Source organism: Papaver somniferum, unplaced genomic scaffold (assembly GCF_003573695.1).
Source record: "Papaver somniferum cultivar HN1 unplaced genomic scaffold, ASM357369v1 unplaced-scaffold_150, whole genome shotgun sequence".
Lineage (NCBI taxonomy): Eukaryota > Viridiplantae > Streptophyta > Magnoliopsida > Ranunculales > Papaveraceae > Papaver > Papaver somniferum.
The window spans coordinates 1,015,523-1,037,108 of NW_020624377.1; the positions used below are offsets into that span (position 1 = coordinate 1,015,523).

Consider the following 21,586-nt stretch of genomic DNA (forward strand, 5'->3'; position numbering starts at 1 on the left):
TCTTCAGTGCTTCGCAGTAACCCTTTCATTCAATAATCCTCGATTCTCAGCCCTCAGATCCATCAGGTGATGACCTGATGATCTTATACTTAAGAAACGTGTTGTTTGGGTATCACGCGTGGCATCATATCTCGATGCTCCAGGTTATATGTCCTCCACGTGTGTCTCTCCAGACACGTGGAGAGTGATGAATTATGTGCATACAGGCAGAAAATACCATGAGAATTTTGATGGGCCGCAGAATACCAACCGGTACCGGCTTCACACTTTGGCAACAACCAAAAAAAATCAAGCAAGAACTCGGAAGAGCCACGCTGATCGTACAATATTTGCTTTAGATTATTAATACACCATTAACAGTGACGTTTATGCAACTACCTAGCTAGGCAGTGTCCATTCTTTCGACCTTATCAACAGGTATAGAGCGAAGACTGCATAGCCTTCATCTTGTTGATGGCACTTGCAGGATTTAAACTCTTAGGACAACAAGCTGTACAGTTCTTTATTGTCCTGCACCTGTACAACTTCGTTTCTTTTTCAGTCAATGCTTGCAACCTCTCCTCCGTAAAGTCGTCCCGGCTGCAAAACAAAAATAAACAGTGATCAACATAGAGATTAATTAGCTAGACCCCAAATTTACACACAAAGCGACCCTTAAAAAGGGTGAGCCTGTTGTTCCAGATAACTAGCATCTAGCACAATCTAATTTCGCCAACCAAATCATTTAAGAGTGACAAGAGAGAAGATTAATACCTATCAGCTACCCATCTATAAGAATGAATCAATGCAGCAGGTCCAAGAAACTCTTCAGGATTCCACCAATACGAAGGACAAGATGTACTACAACAGGCACACAAAATACACTCGTACAACCCATCCAGCTTTTTCCTGTCCGACGGCGACTGTCTATGCTCTCTTCCCTCCGGTGCTGCCTTCTTTGTCTTCAACCATGGCTCAATTGACCTTATAAAGATATACGCAATAATTAGCTATATATGTTTGGTCCAACAAAGATGCATAAGCTATATATATATATACCTGTATTGGTTATAGAAATTGGTGAGATCGACAACCAAGTCTTTGATAACAAACATATGAGGAAGAGGAGTAATAAACGTAGGCTTAGTTGTATCCGGATCAATGGGCTTTAAACAAGCAACAGTATTGACGCCATCAATGTTCATGGAGCATGAGCCACATATTCCTTCTCTACATGACCTTCTGTAACTCAAAGTTGAATCTTCTTCGGACTTTATTTTTTGTAGTGCATCCAACACCTGATTTTTGCACCAAATTAAGAAGACAATATATATAAGCCTCAGAGATATATATGCGAGGGGTATAACTAGTAGGAAATACATTACCATAGGGCCACAGGTAGTAAGGTCCAGAAAATAAGATTGGAGATATGGTTTTGATGATGGCACATCTGGATTCCATCTATATATCTTGAATTCCTTCTTCAGAACTCCAACCTTGTCTGTTGTATCTTTAAAAGTTTCAGCTGCACCTTGAGCATGTTCTTGTGCAATAGGATGACCTTCTAAGATTGGAAAGTTTCTATGTTTCGGATCTTTTCTGCCAAAGAAACGATTCAATTTTGAAGTGATGCTATTCCCATTTCTAAAAAACTTACTCACAAACCCTTCTTTCCCCATCTCTATTTCACTCAAAGAATGAATTGAAACCAAAATGTAACTCACTAAAACCTTTTGTGCGCATGAAATCTTGTGACACGTTTTTGCATGGGGTACTCGTGTCAAACTTGAATGGGAGATTTCGAGACAAGGTGGTCAATAACTTTTTTGTTTAGGATTGATCATATGGCATTGGCTCAACTTTAATGGGCCTCATTGGATTTAGAGCAGGCTTAATTTCTGGTTAAATTCTTGGGCCGCTATCCATTGGGCTTAGAATAAGAATGTTGTAATGTTGTATGCATAGGGTTGACTAGTCCGGTTGGTACTTGTTAGTTGGTGGTACTTCTTGGTAGTGCACCTACCATTTATTCTTGTTACCTACTATTTTCCTTGGAAATTCCGTGTGCTTTTTTTATTACGTAGGAAGTCATAAAATCTCTTCTTTGGCTAGGCTTGGAAAATTCAGACATGGAGTCGATAGATATTAAAATCCAACTACTTTAGTATTAGAAAATTTTGCAATAACTTGTGCGGAGATTTTAGTTAACTTCGAATATTCAAATCGAGGATAATCTCTTTGGAATTTTAGTTCACTCAATGGATGTGTGACAAAAAACTGACTAGACGAAGAATATCGAAGACGTGTTTAGAGCTTCGGGCGAAAACTTACGCAACGCATGACAAAGAAATATGAAACACTATACAAGGAAAAAGGACGCGAAAGAAAGCAAGGAATATGATCCCATTAGTCTGTTTTAATGATTTATGTAAAGAGAAAATTAGAGGTTAGGTGAATTCAATGAAGTAATAAATCAATTCCCTTGATTAATTCCAATATTAATTACACCCACATTTGTTTAAAAATGAGTTTAAACCCACATTATAAATTCACTTCTAGATAAATAAGTGAAGTATTTTCCTTAATCAAAACACCCGCATAAAATGATGCCAAAAGTTTGAAGATATTATTAATCCATAGTCATTTTTGTTAATCTTTTGAGCTGTTTTGATTCTAAAATGAATGATAACAAGAAAAATACCACTGATATGACAAAGAAAAAAATACTAATGTAAAGTTTTTATATTCTTTGTGGGCTCTTGAGAAAAATTCTAATTCCCAAGGGATTTGTCCTCCGACAGAAGCTTTTATTTGATTTCTTTTTCCAATGTGGAAATTTCAAGAAAATGTATCTTTTTTTTTATTTACTTTGTGGAAATCGACTCATGGATATTTTTCATTTCGTGTGGAGAGAGCACCTGACTGATTCCAGAAGCAGAGACATTTACGCAGAATATAAGATGAGATTTGACAGAAAGTGGCATTGTTATCCATTTCATGAGTACGGACTTGGTGTTGGTTCAAAATGTTCATGATTAAACTTTAGACAGTAGAAGAAGAATGTTGTTATTGAACACTGTACATACCAGACAGACCAGTTAAAACTAGACTTCTTGTTCCATGCATTATTTCACAGTAAAATGTCCCCTTAACCTGTTAGGCTTCTACTCTAACCTCCAAGTCACATAAATAATGAAACTGCAAGTACAAATATTCTCAAGTCACCTGTAAATTCACAGTACTTTACTATTACTATCACCAGACAGATATTCTGGCAGCTTACTCGGGAAACTACGTCCTGTTTAAAGGAGCGGAATCATGTATAATGATGTATATGAACAAGCAGGTTAAAATTGGCTCCAAAACAATATTTTCACACAATAAATAATTCATTTTATTCATTGTTTGAATCTTCGATCATTTGGTGCGTAAAGATAACGTGCGCACAAACATTTAACGATATACTTCAATTATCGATACCTAAATGGGAAATTATGAGTAAGAAAGAAGAGTTTTGAAACCCTAAAAGAGCTAAATCAAGCACACTCCTCACATGCATTTTGCATGTATTTGTATCGTTTTAAAACACTACTATTTTTGTGGTACACATATTTGGGTACGTATAGAATTAGAAGAGTTGCTGAGAATAAAGATAATTGTTTGTATGCTGTTGGAACCAGAATCATTCTAAAATTTTATAGTTATGTGTTGGCCAACAATTGCTTAAAATGGTTGAACCTAACATTTATTAGGACTCAGCGTCCTATCTCCTATGTATTACGTGATTGACTGGTGATAGTTTCTTGTTTGTGAAAGAGCTAACCCTAACCTGTGGTCCGGGACAATGCTAACCTTTTGTAAAAAGACCCCAAATCTGACCCTGCTTGATTTGCTGGTCCACCTAAAATCTGTTGTCTCATTTTATACACTGAAGATCAAACGAAACAAATGGCACGCCAACGGGCTACTGCTAGCAAAAATGATCCCAAATTCTTAGGATGCAAACAATCTAGTAATCAGACTACACTTTGTGAACTACCAACCTTGATATGGACCACATGGTCCATACACATTGCCATCTGACAAGGACTTGCAGCACCATAAGACTCCACAATATTTTTTTTCCGAAACAAGACTCCACGATATTGTTTGGTGGTGTTTGCACGGTCTAAAAGAGTCAAGGTCAACAGAGTTGACTGGTAAATCAAAGTAAAGGACACGTGAGAAAGAAAGAGCAGTTGAGCAGAGAATTTTCTCCCCTCGTTTTTACCCTTAGACCGGGAGAGCCGGTAATTTTAGAGAGAGAGGAAAGAACGTGCTAGACGTGGCAAAGATTGCGTTACATTCCGTGTAGAGTTGGAAGACGTGAGAATCGGGGAAATCATGATTAGGGGTCCAAAATAAATCTAGGACTTATATTACGGTTCATAAATAATTAATAAAATTACACACAACTTGATGCTTTCAATTTCCAAACCGAGGTACATGATTTGTAATCAAATTCAAATGTTGTGGAAAAAATGCACAATTTAATCGGTGGTGGCAATTATAACTGCTCTCTGTTTCAGAATACCATGCTATTTTACGAATAATTTAAAGGGTCCTGCTATTAGGAGGGAAAGAATGGATTTGAGGAGGGAAGAAATTCAGGTCAATATTGGTAATATGGAGAATTTCTAAGAAATGCTAACCCTACCCTCTCTTAATTACGGCACTTAATCGCATGTGCTTTTCTCTTTATAATGTTTTTCTTCTAAAACCCTAATTTTTTTATAATGACAACTGATTGAAACCTTATTCAATCGAAGTTCTTCTAACACTGATTATTATCTCTGAAATGATGGAGAAAGACTTGCTAGGCGAGGAAGATTGTTTAGCGGAGGAAAGTATCCACACAGATGGAGAATCTTCTTTGCATCAAAGCTTGTCTGACTATCAACAAGTGCAAGAACCACAGGTAAATTCTCTCTCTTCTGCATGATATAATTTTGAATCTTGGGTACATGTTTGTCATGTATTCTACTTGTTGGAAATACAGTTTTCAGGCTGCGACAATCATCCACTATCTGCTCCAATGTGGTTTTGGTTAAATAGTTAGGTATCCGTTTGGTCAGTGAAATTAATTATTAGGATATTTTAGACATTTCATCTATTTTTCGAAAAGTCAATCCCTCCCTTGAAAATAAAATTCCCTCCCAAAATCCTTCCCTCCTCAAATCATTTTTTCCCTCCGGATAGCAGGACTCTAATTCAAATGAAACTAACCTATAATTTTGAACAAAAGGTAAATTAGGATTTATATATACTTATTGTTTACGGATAAAATTATTTGCCTGTGAAATAACGTGTGCATTTTATTTTTACCTCAAGAATAATTAGAGTGTTTAATCGAGAATCCAATCAAGGATCAAATGAAGGAGAAGTAGAAATTGTTATCTACGCTCAAATGATTTACATTTTATATAACTGACGAGAGATATCACTAATTTTGTTAACTGGTGATTTGGTGACGATGGTTGCAGCAAACATGGGACTGTATTGTTCAACTGATCTATCCGTCAACAAAATTAAAAAATGAGAAAAGTATTGAATGTTTATTCAAAATGAAATAATGAATTAATCGTTGGGCAAAAGATATCATGTTTTTTTTTTCAGAGTTGAGAGGGATAGAGAGAGGAGAGATTGATGTCTGCAAAAGATTTTGATGTTTCCGTAATTATAACTTGACGATTTTTCTTCTTTCAACTTTCTTCTGACTTGGTCAAAGGTTCCTCTTGACCGGGTAGTAGGTTATTACTATGCTTTGTGAATACTTTTTACTTATAATGAACTTTGTAGTGGTTAAACGTTTCCAACTTAAAATGACAATGTTTGATTATAGTTTATAGCCTCCCACTAATCAAAATATTAATGGGATGGGTTGGTCATATTTTATAGATGAGTTTGAACTCAGATCATTGGTATAAAGACAAAAAAATTTAGGCTCAATATTAATAAAATATGTATATCTGATTTTTTGTTTCTGGACTTTTTTGGATATCATAATTATTTCTGATGCAGGTTATAACTATGGAACTTCCAAATTATAATTTGTCGGGTTAAATTACTTATATTGTGAGAGCGGTCATCGAGAATAACTGAACATTTAATTTCCGGGTCGTGTATTGGATGTTAAACCATTCAACCTGTCTTTTTGATATTCCGTATCCGAAAACTGAAAACAGATCATTTATTCTCGAGCAAATCGAGGTAGGCTAGAAATGTTATCTCATAAAACTATAGCAGATTTTTATGTCGGCTTGCCAAAGCCTGGACACAACCCACAAAGGATTTGATTAGATCCAAACATTCTAGTAAATCAGTTATGCTCATATGAAGGATCAAATGCAAGATTACTAATAGAGATACCAAATTGCTTGGAGGTGTACCAATCCAAAAATAATTGATGTTTTGTCTTTAGTGTATTTTTGTATACTCCCAAGTAATTTGATACCCCTATTAGCATCCTTGATCAAATGGACTAGTGGTGGTGGTGAAATGGTCACTTGACTTCTCTTCTCATGTTGCAGTGCATTTGTAGGTCTGGCTGCAACAACCACCAACTCCTCCCAAGTTGCTAGCTTTAGCTTGCCCACTTTCATTCTCTAATTATGATTATCTTTTTAACCTTGTATTATACCTCGTTCTCAATTTCTTCATTTCACACACAAAACACAAAAAAAGTACAAAACGTAATAACTCGTACTAATTAATCCCCCAAACTTACTTCGACAAGTTTCACACATTGAGATTAGCACTTAATTAATTACCTCTCTTTCTGCTTAATTACTTTAAATTAATCAATCAATGTAGAGATAAATAAACGGAGACCCACCACCACCACATAGAAATCTCTCAAAAGGATCTTTTGAGTGGAAATTTGATATCAGAAGCCGCCTACAAGACGCGCTCTCTCTCTCTATCTCTCTCTTTGAAAGTTCAAAAGAAAGACTCTATCTCTCTTTCTCATCATCTCTCCCTTTCTCAAACTTCATCATCCATCCATCCATCCATCCTCCTATCTCCTTCTCAGAAACACTAAAAAACTAGTTCAACAACCAAAACCCCCACCACCAAAGAGAAAAAACAAAACAGAGAAAGAAAGAAAGAAAAGTAAAAGGGTTCTTTTCTTAGATCTTCTACTTCTTTTCTTCTTCTTCTTCTTCGATCTTCTGTTTCACTGGTATTATTATTAACTTCAGCCAAAACATACAAGAAATAATTACAGCAGAAGTATATCTTCATTGTAGATCAGAGCTTTTATTACTACTTATTCTCCTCTGATCACCAAATCTCTGTGTTTCACTTTTGTGTTCAGACACAATGGATATTTTGACAGACACTTCTTAATTGTGGTGCTAACTTGTAGGTATATATATATATATAGCTCATTTTCTCTCCGTGTCTCTTTCCCTCTCTGTATATCTGTGAAGTAATGGATTCGGGTGGAAATAGTGGAAGTATGCAGTCATCAAGTACTGGAGGTGGTGGTGATGAAGCAGAGTATGATTCTTCTTCACATGCTTTCTTTCATGTCGGTGGTGGTAGAGGTGTTAGTGGTGGTGGTGGTGGTAATTCTATACAAGCACCATCACTACAACAGCAATCATCATTATTTGATTCTCTTTCTAACTTTCTCATTACTGATCATAATAACAATCTTTTCTCACCACCACTATCATTATCATCATCATCAAGATCAAATCAAAACCCATCATCATCACTGAATCTAGACATACTGTTACAAAACCCATCTACTACAATTCCAAGATCTCAACTCAATAACTTCAATTCTCTAATGACTTCCTCAACTTCATCACCATCTCATCAGCAACAATCAATTCTCCCTCATTCGGGTCGGGTCGCTTCACAAAACCCATCATCATTTCCCACTAACAATAGCACTGATCATCAGCATCAGGGAAACATTAATAATCAACAGCCAAATCGAAACCCAAAGAAAAGATCTAGAGCATCAAGAAGAGCACCCACAACAGTATTAACAACAGATACAAGTAATTTTAGATCGATGGTTCAAGAATTTACAGGTATGCCAACTCAACCATTTACATCTTCATCATCTCTGTTGTTTCCTCGTAATACAAGACTTGATCTCTTTAGTAATAGTAGTACCACATCAACTATAAGATCCGGTGGTGGTGGTGGTGGTGGTGATTCGTCGCATCTTTTACGCCCTTTTGCTCAAAAACCTCTTCAAGTTCCTCCATTTTTATCGTCATCCACATCCTCAATGGTGCTGAATTCTAATGCTAGTGCTAGTACTAGTACCACACATACTAACCCTAGTATGACATCTTCATCAAATGTTAATAACTTCCAACTTCTTTCTGATCAATTAGGGTTTCCTAGTAATAAAAACAATCAAAGTTCACTTAACATGCAAACCAATCCATCTTTGATTCCTTATCAATCTCTTCTTCTTCAATCTAACCCTATAAATCAGAGTAATGACGTTCATAGGGAAAATCACAGTAGTAGGGGTGGTGGTGGTAGGGGATTACCAAATCTTGTGACTTCAGATGGTTTAATATCAAATATGCCAATGAGGAATTCATCATCTTGGGAGAATCAAGATCATATTTTGAATGCGAACTACAATAGCGGTAGTAATTCTCATCGTCGTCAACAACAACAACAGATGGTAACTGGTGGGAATGCAGAAAAAGGATCAACAGGCAGTCAAAACGTGTCTACAAGAGGTGAAGGTATGGTGAATTCATGGATATGTTCTTCAGAATAAGTAATTAAGTAAAAAACTCATTTTTTGCAAACTAGGGTTTTAAATGGAAGATTAGAGGATGGGTTATATGTATTTAGCTTATTAGCTAGCTTGTTTAGTAGTAGGTTAAATAGTATTAGTGGTCTGCTTAGTACCACCCACTACAACAGCAAATTACACACTACACTTTTTTAATTTCAGTTATCATATGTAAATATAAATACATTTATTTGTTCTATTAATTTTGGTTCCTATCTTTTGATTTGAATTCCCTGTTTGTCACTAGTTGGACTTTGCATTGATCCATGGTAATAGTTAGCTACTAGAATGATCTATATTGGAGGTTAGGCATATTTAGGTTTATTCGCACTAATGTATTAGATTAGACTTTAGAGTTCATCTTGTAATACCGACAGAAATGGGTAATTTTGAGGACAATAAGTTGTTAAGTGCATCCAGGTACTTGGTGATGAGCATGTAGAATCCTGTGAGCCTTGCCACTATATCAATATTCTAGATTCTAAATCCACCTAGAAATATCCAGTTAATTAAGTTGTCTATGAAAACCACGTCCTCACAAGAATCGGTGAAAATTTTGCTGGCTAGAATGGGTTTTAATTACTAGGAGCTTCTGGGTTAACTGAGAAAAGAAATTTCAAGATCTTTCTTGGGGGATTTGTGAGAATTTTTGCGTTGGATATGGAATTAAGGGAGGTTTCAACATCAGTGGACTATTTAGAATGATGTATAGAAGACATGATATGAACCCACGATGTATTGATATTTGGCCAAACCCTATGTCCCTCCCTATGTACCCCAGGTGGTGCATGCTACATGTAGCTTACGCGGAAAATGATAAAGAGACACCGGTTTTATACCCAAAAAATATACACCACTGTGTGTCAAGTTTTTGTTGGCTCACTATTAAAGCGGACCTCCTATTTTTTTCTGGTGTAGGGTGAGGATGAAATCATAGGGGTGTAAAACTTGGGGTGTAAAACTTGGGGTATTAACCCGGGGTGTAAAACTTGTTGGCTCACTATTAAAGCGGACCACCGGTTGAAATGGATAACACATAGGGGTGTAAAACTTGGGGTATTAACCCGGGGTCTCCCAAGCAGCTTCGCTTACTTACAAGTGGTGCAAACCAATAAAACCGGGATATTGTCTTTGTTTTAGTATATTCTTATCTTATTCTTCTCTGCAATAATATTGTTTCTGTTCTGTGATTCTTAGTGTACTGATACAAAATATTCGAATATTTATTTTATTTTAGAGTGATTGATGGCGAGATTTGGGGAATCCTTAGCCGCCAAACTGTTGAATACTGAAATTTTAAATAATACTCTCTTGGAAATCTCCCCATGTTTAATATTCCATTGTTTTTCTAGAAAGAGATAGTTCTTATGATTATGAGCTGAATTGGTATTTGAGACCATTTTCTGAGGGAATTAACTATTAATCATAGTCAAAGAGTTTCTTAATTGTTTCTCCTAACTGAGAATCAAGTCCATTCATTGGTCTGATTAGTGTATGAGCTTCCAAAAATTGAAGGGGTTTTCTAGCTCCTATTTCTTTTACTTGATGGATCTTCATCAGTTTATGTGATTGTGATGATAATAAGTTGTGAATTTTAAGTACTCTCTCAAGCTATTCATGCACAGGGTAGTTTTAGACTTATCCTAATTAGTAATCATCATTTTAAGATTATGGGTAAACAATTATGATATTCCCCACCTCTGGTTGTCTATGTATATTTTGTATCTACTGATCTCCATTATTGATCTCCTATCTTGATCCAATTCTGATGCACTATGGTACCATAAAAATTGGATGGTTCGAAATGTGTATCCTGCTTGTCGGTGCCGGTGAAGTAACAACAGTTGGGACTTTTTTTTGGTCAACTCCACTCGGTTGGAGCCAGCTATTTTTTTGAATGACTGCTTTTCTTTATCGATACATATATATATATATATATCAGCAGAAAAAAAACTTCTGTGTTCTTCTTAAGTTCTGAACTACTATGAAAATCATGGCAAATGGTGTTTTTTTTTGTTTTTTTTTTTTTTTTTTTTTTTTATGTTAACAGAACTATCCCTATCTTTAACCCCATTCTATGTGTCTTATACTTAAATGGAGATATACTAAGAGAGAAAAAAGAGATATAAATCTGCATGATTGTCCATGAGAATATTGGTGGAAAGATTATTTGAACACATCTTTTGGGGAAGGACTGATAAATTGTGACATGTGACACACTAGTCACACCATCCCCTCCCTATTCCCCAATTCAATATCATGTGGGCTCATGCCAGTGAATAAACTGGTCCTTTGCAAGGAGCTTGTATACAAGGAATGATGGTGATGCTGCTTTATAATTTTTGGTTTCTCTAAATAGATGTTTCATGTGAAATGAATGCCATTGATAAGTCTCATTAAAGGTTTATGATGTCCTTAAAAATGCCTTTAAATTGCACTTTAAAAAAATGACGGTGGCCCTATGATTTTGAACCATCCAAAAGACATAAACCTTTTCATCTTAGCAAAGAAGAAGAAAGCTGGCAAAACCGATGGAAAGCATATATTCAGATATGTATGTGCATGTACTCTTCTTATAGAGATTTCTTTTTCATTCTTTTTTAATCTTTGAGTTAGGTTTCTACTGTGTTATCTATCCTCCCACATTAATTCAGCTTTGGCTTTTACTTTCTAAAAAGTACAGCCCACGGTTACTATTAAGAAAATTTGCAGCCTACAACTTTTTTATTGGAGATATGACTGGTCTGGACTGGACCCAAGTTGTGATTGTCAAGGACTTAATAAAATCAAATTTTTCCTAGGTTGAGACTGAAATCAGTTTTAATAGATTTCAAAAGCTATTAGCGGGTTTAATAATGTTACACATGAGTTACTAGTGCAGTATAATAATAAGGTTTCCAACAAGTACGGGTATACAAGTTAATAAAAGACTAATAATAAAACTATTTAACATCAAACACTTTATCAGTACTAAATGTAACACTTAGTAAATGCAGTTCGAAACCGGTCGGTATTATATGCTTTATAGATGGAAAAAAAAATTAACCCATGCAAAGTTAATACGCCTTGGTGGTATGTGGATTCTGCGATTCTCCAACATGTACAATTAGGTTTCCCAAGTATTAGTTCATCGATTTCGGCTGTGGTGGTGGAAGGTAGCAGCTATGTATAACATTTAATTAAGTTGACCCACTAGTGGACTATTGTTCCACGGTCAATTGGTTACGTGCCACTAACATAACCACTACACTACTACTACAGTACAGAGCCAAAAGCCTGGCTAAACATATACAAAAGGTACCTGGCTAAACATATACAAAAGGTGCCTAGTTGCTATAGGGTTTTAAACAGTAATATTACATGTCAATTAATGTTGTAGTTTTCCGCCTAGCCAGGCCCGCCCATAAATTTGAAAATTCTACCTAAGCCGACACAGCAAGTAGTAGACTCTCAGATACGCAAAAAACTCCGATAATTGCCTTTGCATATCAGATGCAGCTGATGACGTCAGCGGTACATCATGCTCCCCTCATTTCATCATGGCAATCAATCTGTCTCTGTAACCGTGGGCTGAACCGCCTAGAAGGTTATAGTATAGCTATGGATGCAGAGAAGTTTCTTCTTCAACGATGTGATTAAATTTCTAATTTAACTTGAATTTCTTCATGGCCTTGCCCTTGTATTTCATTTTCCGGACACCATTAGTGTCCCAAATCAAAAAAAATAAATAAAAATGCATGCCTTATTGCGTAAGTAACCATCCTCAAAATCGTATTGAGTGCGGGAGTGCGCATTATCTCTTTTTTTCTTGACCGACAGATTTTGGGTTCGATTCCGTAAATCCCAAGCAGGTCACGCAGAGGACCCATGCATACTAAGCAGGTCACACCAATGTATACGGATCCCCCTGTTGCTCGAGTTCGTATAACTCAAGAACTGGAGACAATAACATAATTTTTTCTGTTTCTCTATAAACCTCTGAACTTGAACATGATTTTTGTTCTTTTATTTTTTGCTAATCAAACTGTCCATCTCTTTTACCCTTTGATTTGTGTCTTATACTTTTAAAGAGAGACCTCATACTTAAATGGAAATATACTAGGACAGAAGAAAAAGAAATAACATATCTACGTGCGTGATAACTATCAGCGGATCAAGTCTCGGTTCACAAGTTCGGAGATTTCGTAAAATAATCATTTTATGTAAATTTAGTTTAAGTTATTAATGTAGTTTCTTTCTTATTAGGAAAAAAAAACATGCATGATTGTCCATTGCTAATTGGGGTACCCGATTGCTAAAGAGTGTACCCGAATCTATACGGGACAACACTTCTAACACATGGTGTGGAACGTTCCCTAGCAAATTGATACCCCTTATTAGCAGCCATGAGAATATGGGTGGAAAGATTATTTGAAGAGGGCTTTTGGGAAAGGATTGAATTGAGACATGTGACACAGTAGTCCCAACATCCACCCTCTCTATTCCCCAATTCGGTATCATGTTGCGCCAGTGAATAATATGATGACTTTAGTCCTTTGTAGGCAGCTAATATATAAGGAATGATTTTTTTTTTTTTTGAAGCATGTATTTAATAATAAAACTAAGAAGAAATACACGAGTGTATGTAAGGAATGATAGTGATGCTGCTTTATATTTTTTTGCTTTCTCTAAATAGATGTTTCATGTGAAATGAATGCCATTGATAGTCTCATTAAAGGTTTATGATGTCCTTAAAATGCCTTTAAATTGCACTTAAAAAATGATGGTGGCACTATGATTTTGAACCATCCAAAAGACATAAACCTTTTCATCTTTACATAGAAGAAAGCTGGGGAAAACCCTTAGAGCATATATTCAGATTGGTATTGTACATGTCTTCTTCTTGTTCTTTTTTTTTTTAATCTCAAGAGTTAGGAATCTACTGTTTTATCCTCACTCATTTGATTTGGATTTGTCTTTTGAGCTTTATAATGCAGCCTACAATTACTATTAAAAAAAACTTTGGTAGGTTCAACGGATAATTTCTTGTAGGAATTTACTTTCGGACGTGATGTTTAGGTTGTGAATATCATGAATAAGTAGACTCTGGCCTGATCATTTATTTGGATATCAGCAACGAGAAATTCAAAGGAATTGAAACCAACAAAAGAACATGTAGACGAACAAGAGCTCGTTGATGACTGTGGGGACTTGGGAAGGGTGGCTTTGTGTACTTGTTAAAGTTGGTAAGGTTTAATGAGAAGTTTGGGTGATGCAGGATCATGGGGTTAGAGAATCTTGGACTAAACTATATATTATTACCCTATATTAAAATTTTAATGGACAACTATCGCTGTTTTAAGCCTATACGGTCCTTCACAAACGGGTGAGATTCTATTTGGACATGCTGGTAAACTAGTTTTGTACATGCGTCATGGTATATACCTCTTGAGGGTAAGGGATTATTTTGAAAGCTTAGTTTGAGTTAACTCTGGCATTTATGTGGGCGGGTATCAAGAAGAAGATTCAGACTATTCCTTAATATGAATGTTCATTAAGATAACATTTGGTGATACATCCTCCTCCTTTATGCAATTAGTCAACCATTTTCGTAGAGCTTCTATCCGCTATTTTTAGTTGCAGGAAATCCTACAACCACACCCAAATAAACCTATAAACTAATATTCAAGACATCTTAAGAAGAACTCTAATTTATTTCATTAAAGATAGAACCAATACAAAAGAGATGAATGGAAACCCTAACTTAGTGAACAATACTACTTTCTCTCTCCTAGAACTCTTATCTCAGCTCTCAAACCGATCTCTCCCTTTACAATGGCTTGTTGTCCCTTTTATAGGGGTTATGTAGTGGAGCACAGCTAATAAAACCCCTATTTTCGGATCTGGTGTGCGTCAACTTTGCCTTGATATTTATATTGTCGCGCTGATCTCTTAACTACCGCGTTGATCTTCATGCTTTTGGTGTGACTTAGTGACGTCATCCAGTTCGTTCGTCAGCGGAAATATTTTACACGCGTCATATTCTCCCGCTGTCAAATGTATTCTTCTGCGCCACTAATGAGTGTGCGGTATTTTGTATCCACATTTTTCCTCTTCTCGTATCGTTCTTTCGGAGGAAAGGGCGGTAAGAGAAATCCTCACATTTTATTTTCCCGCACCCATTTATCTTTCCATACACTTTTAACCGACATTTTTCCAGAATTTACGTATAATCATCTACACGTGTCGACTTCCACTTTTGACTGAGACGTTTCTCTATTTGACAGCTATCTCCTTCTCAATAATTTTCCTATTTAATGATAGTTCACAGATTTTGGTCATTTTGTGGTGATGGAACTTAGGCTGGCTCTAATGGGATCCAGGATCCAAGATTTTTCCCTGTAGAAGTGTCATTTATGGATGAATAGTATCCTTGCTTCCCAGAGAGTACTGCGTGTGGCTTGGATCCAAGATGGAAGTAACCCGGGGAAGCGATTTGAAACTGCGTGTGGAAAAAGCACCAAACGCGGTTCCTAACCGCGTATAAAAGAATATTCTTTGGAAATATTCTTCCGCACGCGGTTGAAAACAACGTGCCACGCTGATTCAAACTGTGTATTTCCAGTACGCGGTTACAACTTGCGCGCCGGATATATATTTGTTTGACCTTTTTTTTCTACACCCAGTTTACATTCGCAGGTTATACGACAAGTTATGTGCGTATACTTTCTATCAGGGTGAGCGTTGGTTAAACATACACCATTATAAATAATTTGATATTAACCTAAGGGCTACATGTATTGAATGAATAAAGGCCTCTAAACGATTATTGAATCTTATTTTTAGATAAATTTCGGTGAATGCTAGGCAATACATAGTAGGTGCGTAAAGTATTTAAACCGTTATGTGGAAATAACGGACGAGTTTTGTCTCGTGAGGGTTTACGTAGAGGTATGCCCACAAAACCATTACTATCATGTCGTTGATGCGGTTTTTTTTTATTCTTCAGCTCCATCTTGAGGATGATTTGGTGGTGGTTGTATCGTGTTAAGTTCCGGGATGTTAGCCTTCATGATTAGGTAGCATTGATAAAACATGAATTATTTTCCTGTATCCCGAGCGTATTTCCCATTTGCATATCGCTCCTACACCAAAAATAGAAAATCATAAGTTGGTAAGTGTTTTTGTTGAAAAATATAACCAAGTGGTCTGAGTAAAAAGATATACTGCTTACAAGCCTCTCAACTTTCCATAGTGGAGATCGGTTATGGGCAATATAAATTTATTTCTGGTAACGAACGAAAACCCTCACCCCCTTTTTTATTACTCCAAGCCTACCCTTTATAGCAAAAGTTGTTCTTTGATGAATATTTGTGAACTGTTGTGTGTAATTTTCGAATACGAGGCTCCAAACCGTATTAGCCAGAACCCTGTGATGGTCAACCTCGGGAAGGGTAACAACACTTACCCACGAATTTGTGATTGCAACATCCTTTTCGACGGTTTACATAGCCATTCTTCGGGTTCTGTAGTTGCCGGATAAAATGGACGAGAAGAAATAATATTCCGGGAGAAGATATAACCAGATGGATTATAATATCTTATGTTTTGCATTATTATTTAACATGGCGAAGAAGTTATTTTATAGAGGACCTTCTGTAACAGTCCTTTCATGTAGCGATGATGTGTAAGGCTTATCTTGTATTGCAAGTGGGGTGTCAAACCCGATAAAAACCACCCAGATGTCAGACACTTTAAATCTTTTCCTTTATTTTATCCTACACAGTTAACCTTGTCTGAAAAAGTAATTCAGGATAAAATAATTGGAAGATTTTAAATGATGACTGTGTTGTTTATCCCCAAACATATTTTTTTGGATACAATGTCTAGTAAGAATTAAATCACTTTGAAACATAATATGATTTACTTCATTAATTTGAAATAAGTACACGTACGGAGAAACGATATAAAAGTTCAACGATAATAAACGGACAACAAGCCTTTAAACCGGTAGGTGTCCCCAGCGGCCGCGTGGTCTCTCGGGAGGGTTTACAAGAGGTATACCCACAAAACCAATAAGAACGGTGATGTTACATTACCCCATGCGCCTTGCTATTATCAATGGATTGAAGTCATCCACGACGTCCTTCAACAAAAGGTAGCATTCATATAACTCAAATTTAATATCATTTTCTTTTCGGAACCGCACTTTCGTCATCTATTCCTACATGCAGAGAACGATAAAACCATTAATTACGTCCTCAAAACTAATGTTATACCAATAAGGAACGAAAGCAAAATATACTTACGATATTATTTGGAATAGAACTACATGTGAGTCTTCTGAGCAGCTTGGCTTGGATGATAGCATACATCCTAACATGCCTTGGTATTATTCTAACATGATGTCTTACATCAAATGTTGTTCTTTGCTTAGGATTCGTAAAGTTTGTAACAAAATGTTTATGTACCGATGGCCCAAAGGTATATACATCTCTTTCAACTCCTTCTACAACTGGAACTGACCTTACTGCCATTCACGACGCTATAAATGCTTTTTTCTCCTCCGGGGTTGACGTATGATCCATATTGCAGAATACAAATAAAAGATTAGAAGTAGGGATTAAACAAGATGTTAAGACTTGTGGTATGTTATTTATCTTTACAGATGACTCCTTTTATAGGATATTAAGGGCTGAGTCCTGTCTTCGACACAGTCTAAAATAATGCTTGTGTAAATCGAACAGTATGAAAGTGTTGTAGACACGGGCTTCAAAATTTATAACCGGATGTGATAATGCAAGATGGTGGGGGGTGTCGGTCATTGGTCTATCCCCATCATCCAAGGGGTGTTTAAAACAATAAAGGGTGTTTATGAACAGTAGGGTGTGGGTTTAAAAAGGTGTTCCAACTTGTTTCGTAAGTTGGAACCTATAAATGGCAGGGTTACCCCAAGGTATTTGACACTTCAAATTTAGTCCTTTCCTCTAGCCCCTTGGATCATAAGATATAAAGTGAGTTAGGTTTTTGAATTATTATCTGCGATGTAATAAGATGTTTATAATAAAACTCGTCATTATAATAGTTGTTTGTTACATCATTGCAAGATTCCTTTAAACCTTTAGGTTACCCTACCGGACGAGTTTGGTCTCGTGAGGGTTTACAGAGAGGTTTACCCACAAAACCTTTAGAGTTTGTGTTGCTGTCTTAAGCTTCGGCTCCATCTTCAGGATTGTCGTTAAACGGAGGAGGAAAGAACTCAGGATCATTCTCCCTACCAAATTGCGTCTTAAGAATTTCCAAAACCGCTCCATGTCTCCATATTTTTCCTTCCTCTTCATATGCAGCTTTCCCTAGACGATACTGTGTGAAATTCAGATATGGTGTTACTTTACTAATAACCTTCCTCTTCATATGCAGCTTTCCCTAGACGATACTGTGTGAAATTCAGATATGGTGTTACTTTACTAATAATGTCTAAAAAACGTAAATAAATTTTTTTTTTTAAAAAAAACTTACAGCCGTGGCAACGTTATAACCCCCAGAAGCCATACCCCGACAACGAACTCTTACATGACCGATGTATCTCTTAACATTTTGTTTCACGATTGTAATTCGGCACTGCATTGACTTGGTGCTTCTTTCAATGTTATTGCCAAATGATGCTCTAAATTCCTCTAGTATTCAGTTCCGAAAAACCCTCCCATCCATCTCTCTGCCGATCAAAGGCTCACTAGCAACAGCACAAAAAGCACGAATTAGCGCGACATCCTCTTCGGTTGAAAATGAAGCCATATTGTGGTATGTAAAAGAAGAAGAAAATGGGTATGGTAGAATAATATGGGTATGTAAAACTAAGAGTAGTTTTGGGTGTTTTAGTTAGGCTTAATTTCGAGACTATTTATAGAAGGTCTATTATGTCTGCTTGTAAGAATCTCCAGCGGGCATGGCTTTGGTAATACCTACGCGCTTCTCTCACGTTACCTTGTATTGGAGGTGTTTTTTCTCTTCCATCGTACCTCGCCCACTGCGTATCACGATACTCATGTGTCCACACACATGTTGTGCATTATTAAACACGCTCTCATAATTGTCCGAACGTCACGATGAGACCAGTAACGACAAGGATTCCTAATTATACCCCATTTGGACTTAAGACCACCAAAAGCACGCTCCACGTCCTTCCTCTTTGCGTGGTGGTATTCATTAAATTTCTTATGGACCAGCGACATAATCTCGCGTCTCGTATAGCTATGGACCACCCCCGGCATTTCATTGTAGATGTTGTCCACCAAATAGTATCCATGCTCGTACTCGTGACCGTTGATGCTAAAATTGCAAGGAGGGGATAAGGCATCATTGTCCCTATCAAATAATACCGACTGTGCCAACACATTCAGGTCGTTGTTGGCCCCCGCCTCGCCAAAATAACAGTGCCAGAACCATCTATCGTATGAAGCAACTGCCTGTAAAACAAGATTTGGTTTCTTAATGAAGAACGTAAAATAGGGATAATACGTTGTCCAGCATATATGAGGAGAAACTAAATATATCATACAAAAACAAAATTGCAAACATCTACTACGCCTAGCTAATCAACACAATTTTAACCAGTTTTACTAGAGTTGCCCAAAAAAATGACTGTCTGGCACAAGATATGTCTCAGCACCATCATCACTTCTCTGACCACTACCCTGAACACTACCTTGCCAACTGCCACCCACGCTCAACCCTAAAAACTCACCAGAGTTTGGTTGGTCACTATTCACCGGGGAGGCATGCGCCATGAAAGGGTTGGGCTCTACAGGGAGGTTACTCTCAAAAGGCTGAGGAACATAATAAGCATTCGATGCGGAAGGGTCTGCAGCCGGACGCTTGCGACGGTGTTGTGTTTCCGGCAAAGATCCTCCGGCGCTATAAGTGTTGGGAAATGTTTGTTCTTCCTGACTTGAATTGAAGAGGCCTTCAGATGTTCCGGACCTACGAAGGGTTGTGGGAGTGTTGTACAGCGCCCGACGACGAGTCTCATCGTATACCACCTGTCTGCTAGATTGGATCAGCCAGTAAGCCTCTCCCGCAAACTGGTGCAACTCTTCCTAAAAAAAATTAAAACATTTTTATTTAACAATAAATAATCTCCGAATGAAAATGAAAATGAGATATAAAAGTACTAACCTCCGGGACGTTGAGATCAGAAAAATTGTATGGGTTCTCTCCTTCCCTGGGGACTGCAACTAGCTCTTCAGACGAATCTTTGTAGAAATGCAAGTCCCATTGTAGGTTTGGAAGTTGCGTCATGGACTGTCCTACTTGGTTGTATGTGTATGTCTGGGATGACATGGTAGGAGGTGGGAATTGGGGCATCAAACTACGGGGTATACCTGCGTGACCAACTTCGATATCATCATGTGTGTCTTTGTGAGTTGTTTTTCATCTAAGAGCTCCCACACTATGAGTTTTACAAAAATGGGAATACACTTGTGCCGCGACAGGAAGGTAGTGGTCTCCTGGATCAAGCATTATACTATCAGATACGTCCTCCAACCTATGGGGGGTTGCAGGGGATAACTACCGCACCTAACACCTGCCTCATACACCTCTCGGCCAGATAAGCAGAAGCTCTTGTGTCATCCTTAACACACTTGAAAACAAATCTCCTACTAGACATCTCCAGTGCGTCTTGGAATGCATCAGTGTGTTGGTGGGCACTATCTCTGAACCAGGGGTCCCAAATAACCGCATCTCTCATCCTCATATCTATCTGAGCGCATGCATCGGACACATAATGTTTGTGAAGATCTACTTGTACCCTATTCTTAAGGTTTGTCCCAGCAAATAGAAGAATAGCAGGGTGTGATCAAGTTCATCATCTTTTAGGCTTTCCTTCAAAACCAATTGACAATTACGGAAATAAAAATAATACCAGAATTCTAAGATCATCGACATGCCACCTAAATCCTTTTTTTTGCACGAACTCCAGTCATCCAGATGTTTATACAAAACACCCAAAGATGGAGTACCCCAATCATAAGACCCAACAACATCTAAATTATCCAACACTACACACCATCGTTTATCTACTCTAAGACTACAGTCTGCAAACAAAAAAGCACCAATACACCAAAGCAAGAAGATTCTAGTCAATTCATCGGCAATGGTTGTGTTGTCAAGATTTTCCCTACTTCTTACGTAATTAGCCAAGTGAGAAACTCGCATAGTGCTGGCCTTGGAATCATAATCTCCAGTTTTCAGACGATGATTTTTTCTTTGGACCATAACATCTAACACACCACGGAAATACCTAGCATCCATAGCTTTTAATTCTTGCGGCGTCATAGTTTCCTTTGGTAATTCTGGGATTGGCTTACCTCCTCTGATTGGAATACCAGTCAACCGGAAGAAATCTAGAGGGGTCAAACCTATCTCAAACTCACGGAAGTGAAAAGTTCTGGTCTTCTTCCACCACCTCTCACATATAGCTTCAGTTAATGCCTTATCTGCATACTTAAATTTAAATTCAAATACAGACCCAAAACCACACACTTGAAGAAGTACACTTGCACGGGGGTTGTTATCAACCACTATCTGGTAAAATTTATTTACCTCTTTCCAACTGCTCCTATAATTTATGTCTCTGTTGTCATCTAAGTTCTCACATTTATGTTGTGGTGGTCCGACACCTCGATATAGTTGGGATAACTTCTCATACCTAGACCAATCGACATGATTCATTATCTAAAAAAAAAAAACAAAGAGTGAAGGGAAGCACAATCAACACGTGATAACAAACAATCAAATTCACATCACATT

General features: G+C 37.2%; 2 protein-coding genes across 2 annotated transcripts; one reads left to right on the forward strand and one right to left on the reverse strand.

The window, feature by feature from the left end:
• Positions 1-338: 338 nt before the first annotated feature.
• Positions 339-1,658, reverse strand: LOC113335886 (succinate dehydrogenase [ubiquinone] iron-sulfur subunit 3, mitochondrial-like). Its single transcript, XM_026581907.1, has 4 exons — positions 1,365-1,658; positions 1,039-1,277; positions 754-963; positions 339-579 (listed from the first exon to the last, which is right to left on the reverse strand). The coding sequence occupies exons 1-4, from the start codon at positions 1,656-1,658 to the stop codon at positions 411-413; spliced, it is 912 nt and encodes a 303-aa protein (XP_026437692.1). The 3' UTR covers positions 339-410.
• A 5,130-nt stretch (positions 1,659-6,788) lies between these two features.
• LOC113336159 (probable serine/threonine-protein kinase DDB_G0276461) lies at positions 6,789-9,026 on the forward strand. The gene has a single exon (XM_026582148.1). It carries the CDS (start codon positions 7,454-7,456, stop codon positions 8,777-8,779), a length of 1,326 nt encoding a protein of 441 aa, XP_026437933.1. The 5' UTR covers positions 6,789-7,453; the 3' UTR covers positions 8,780-9,026.
• The last annotated feature ends 12,560 nt before the right edge of the window (positions 9,027-21,586 follow it).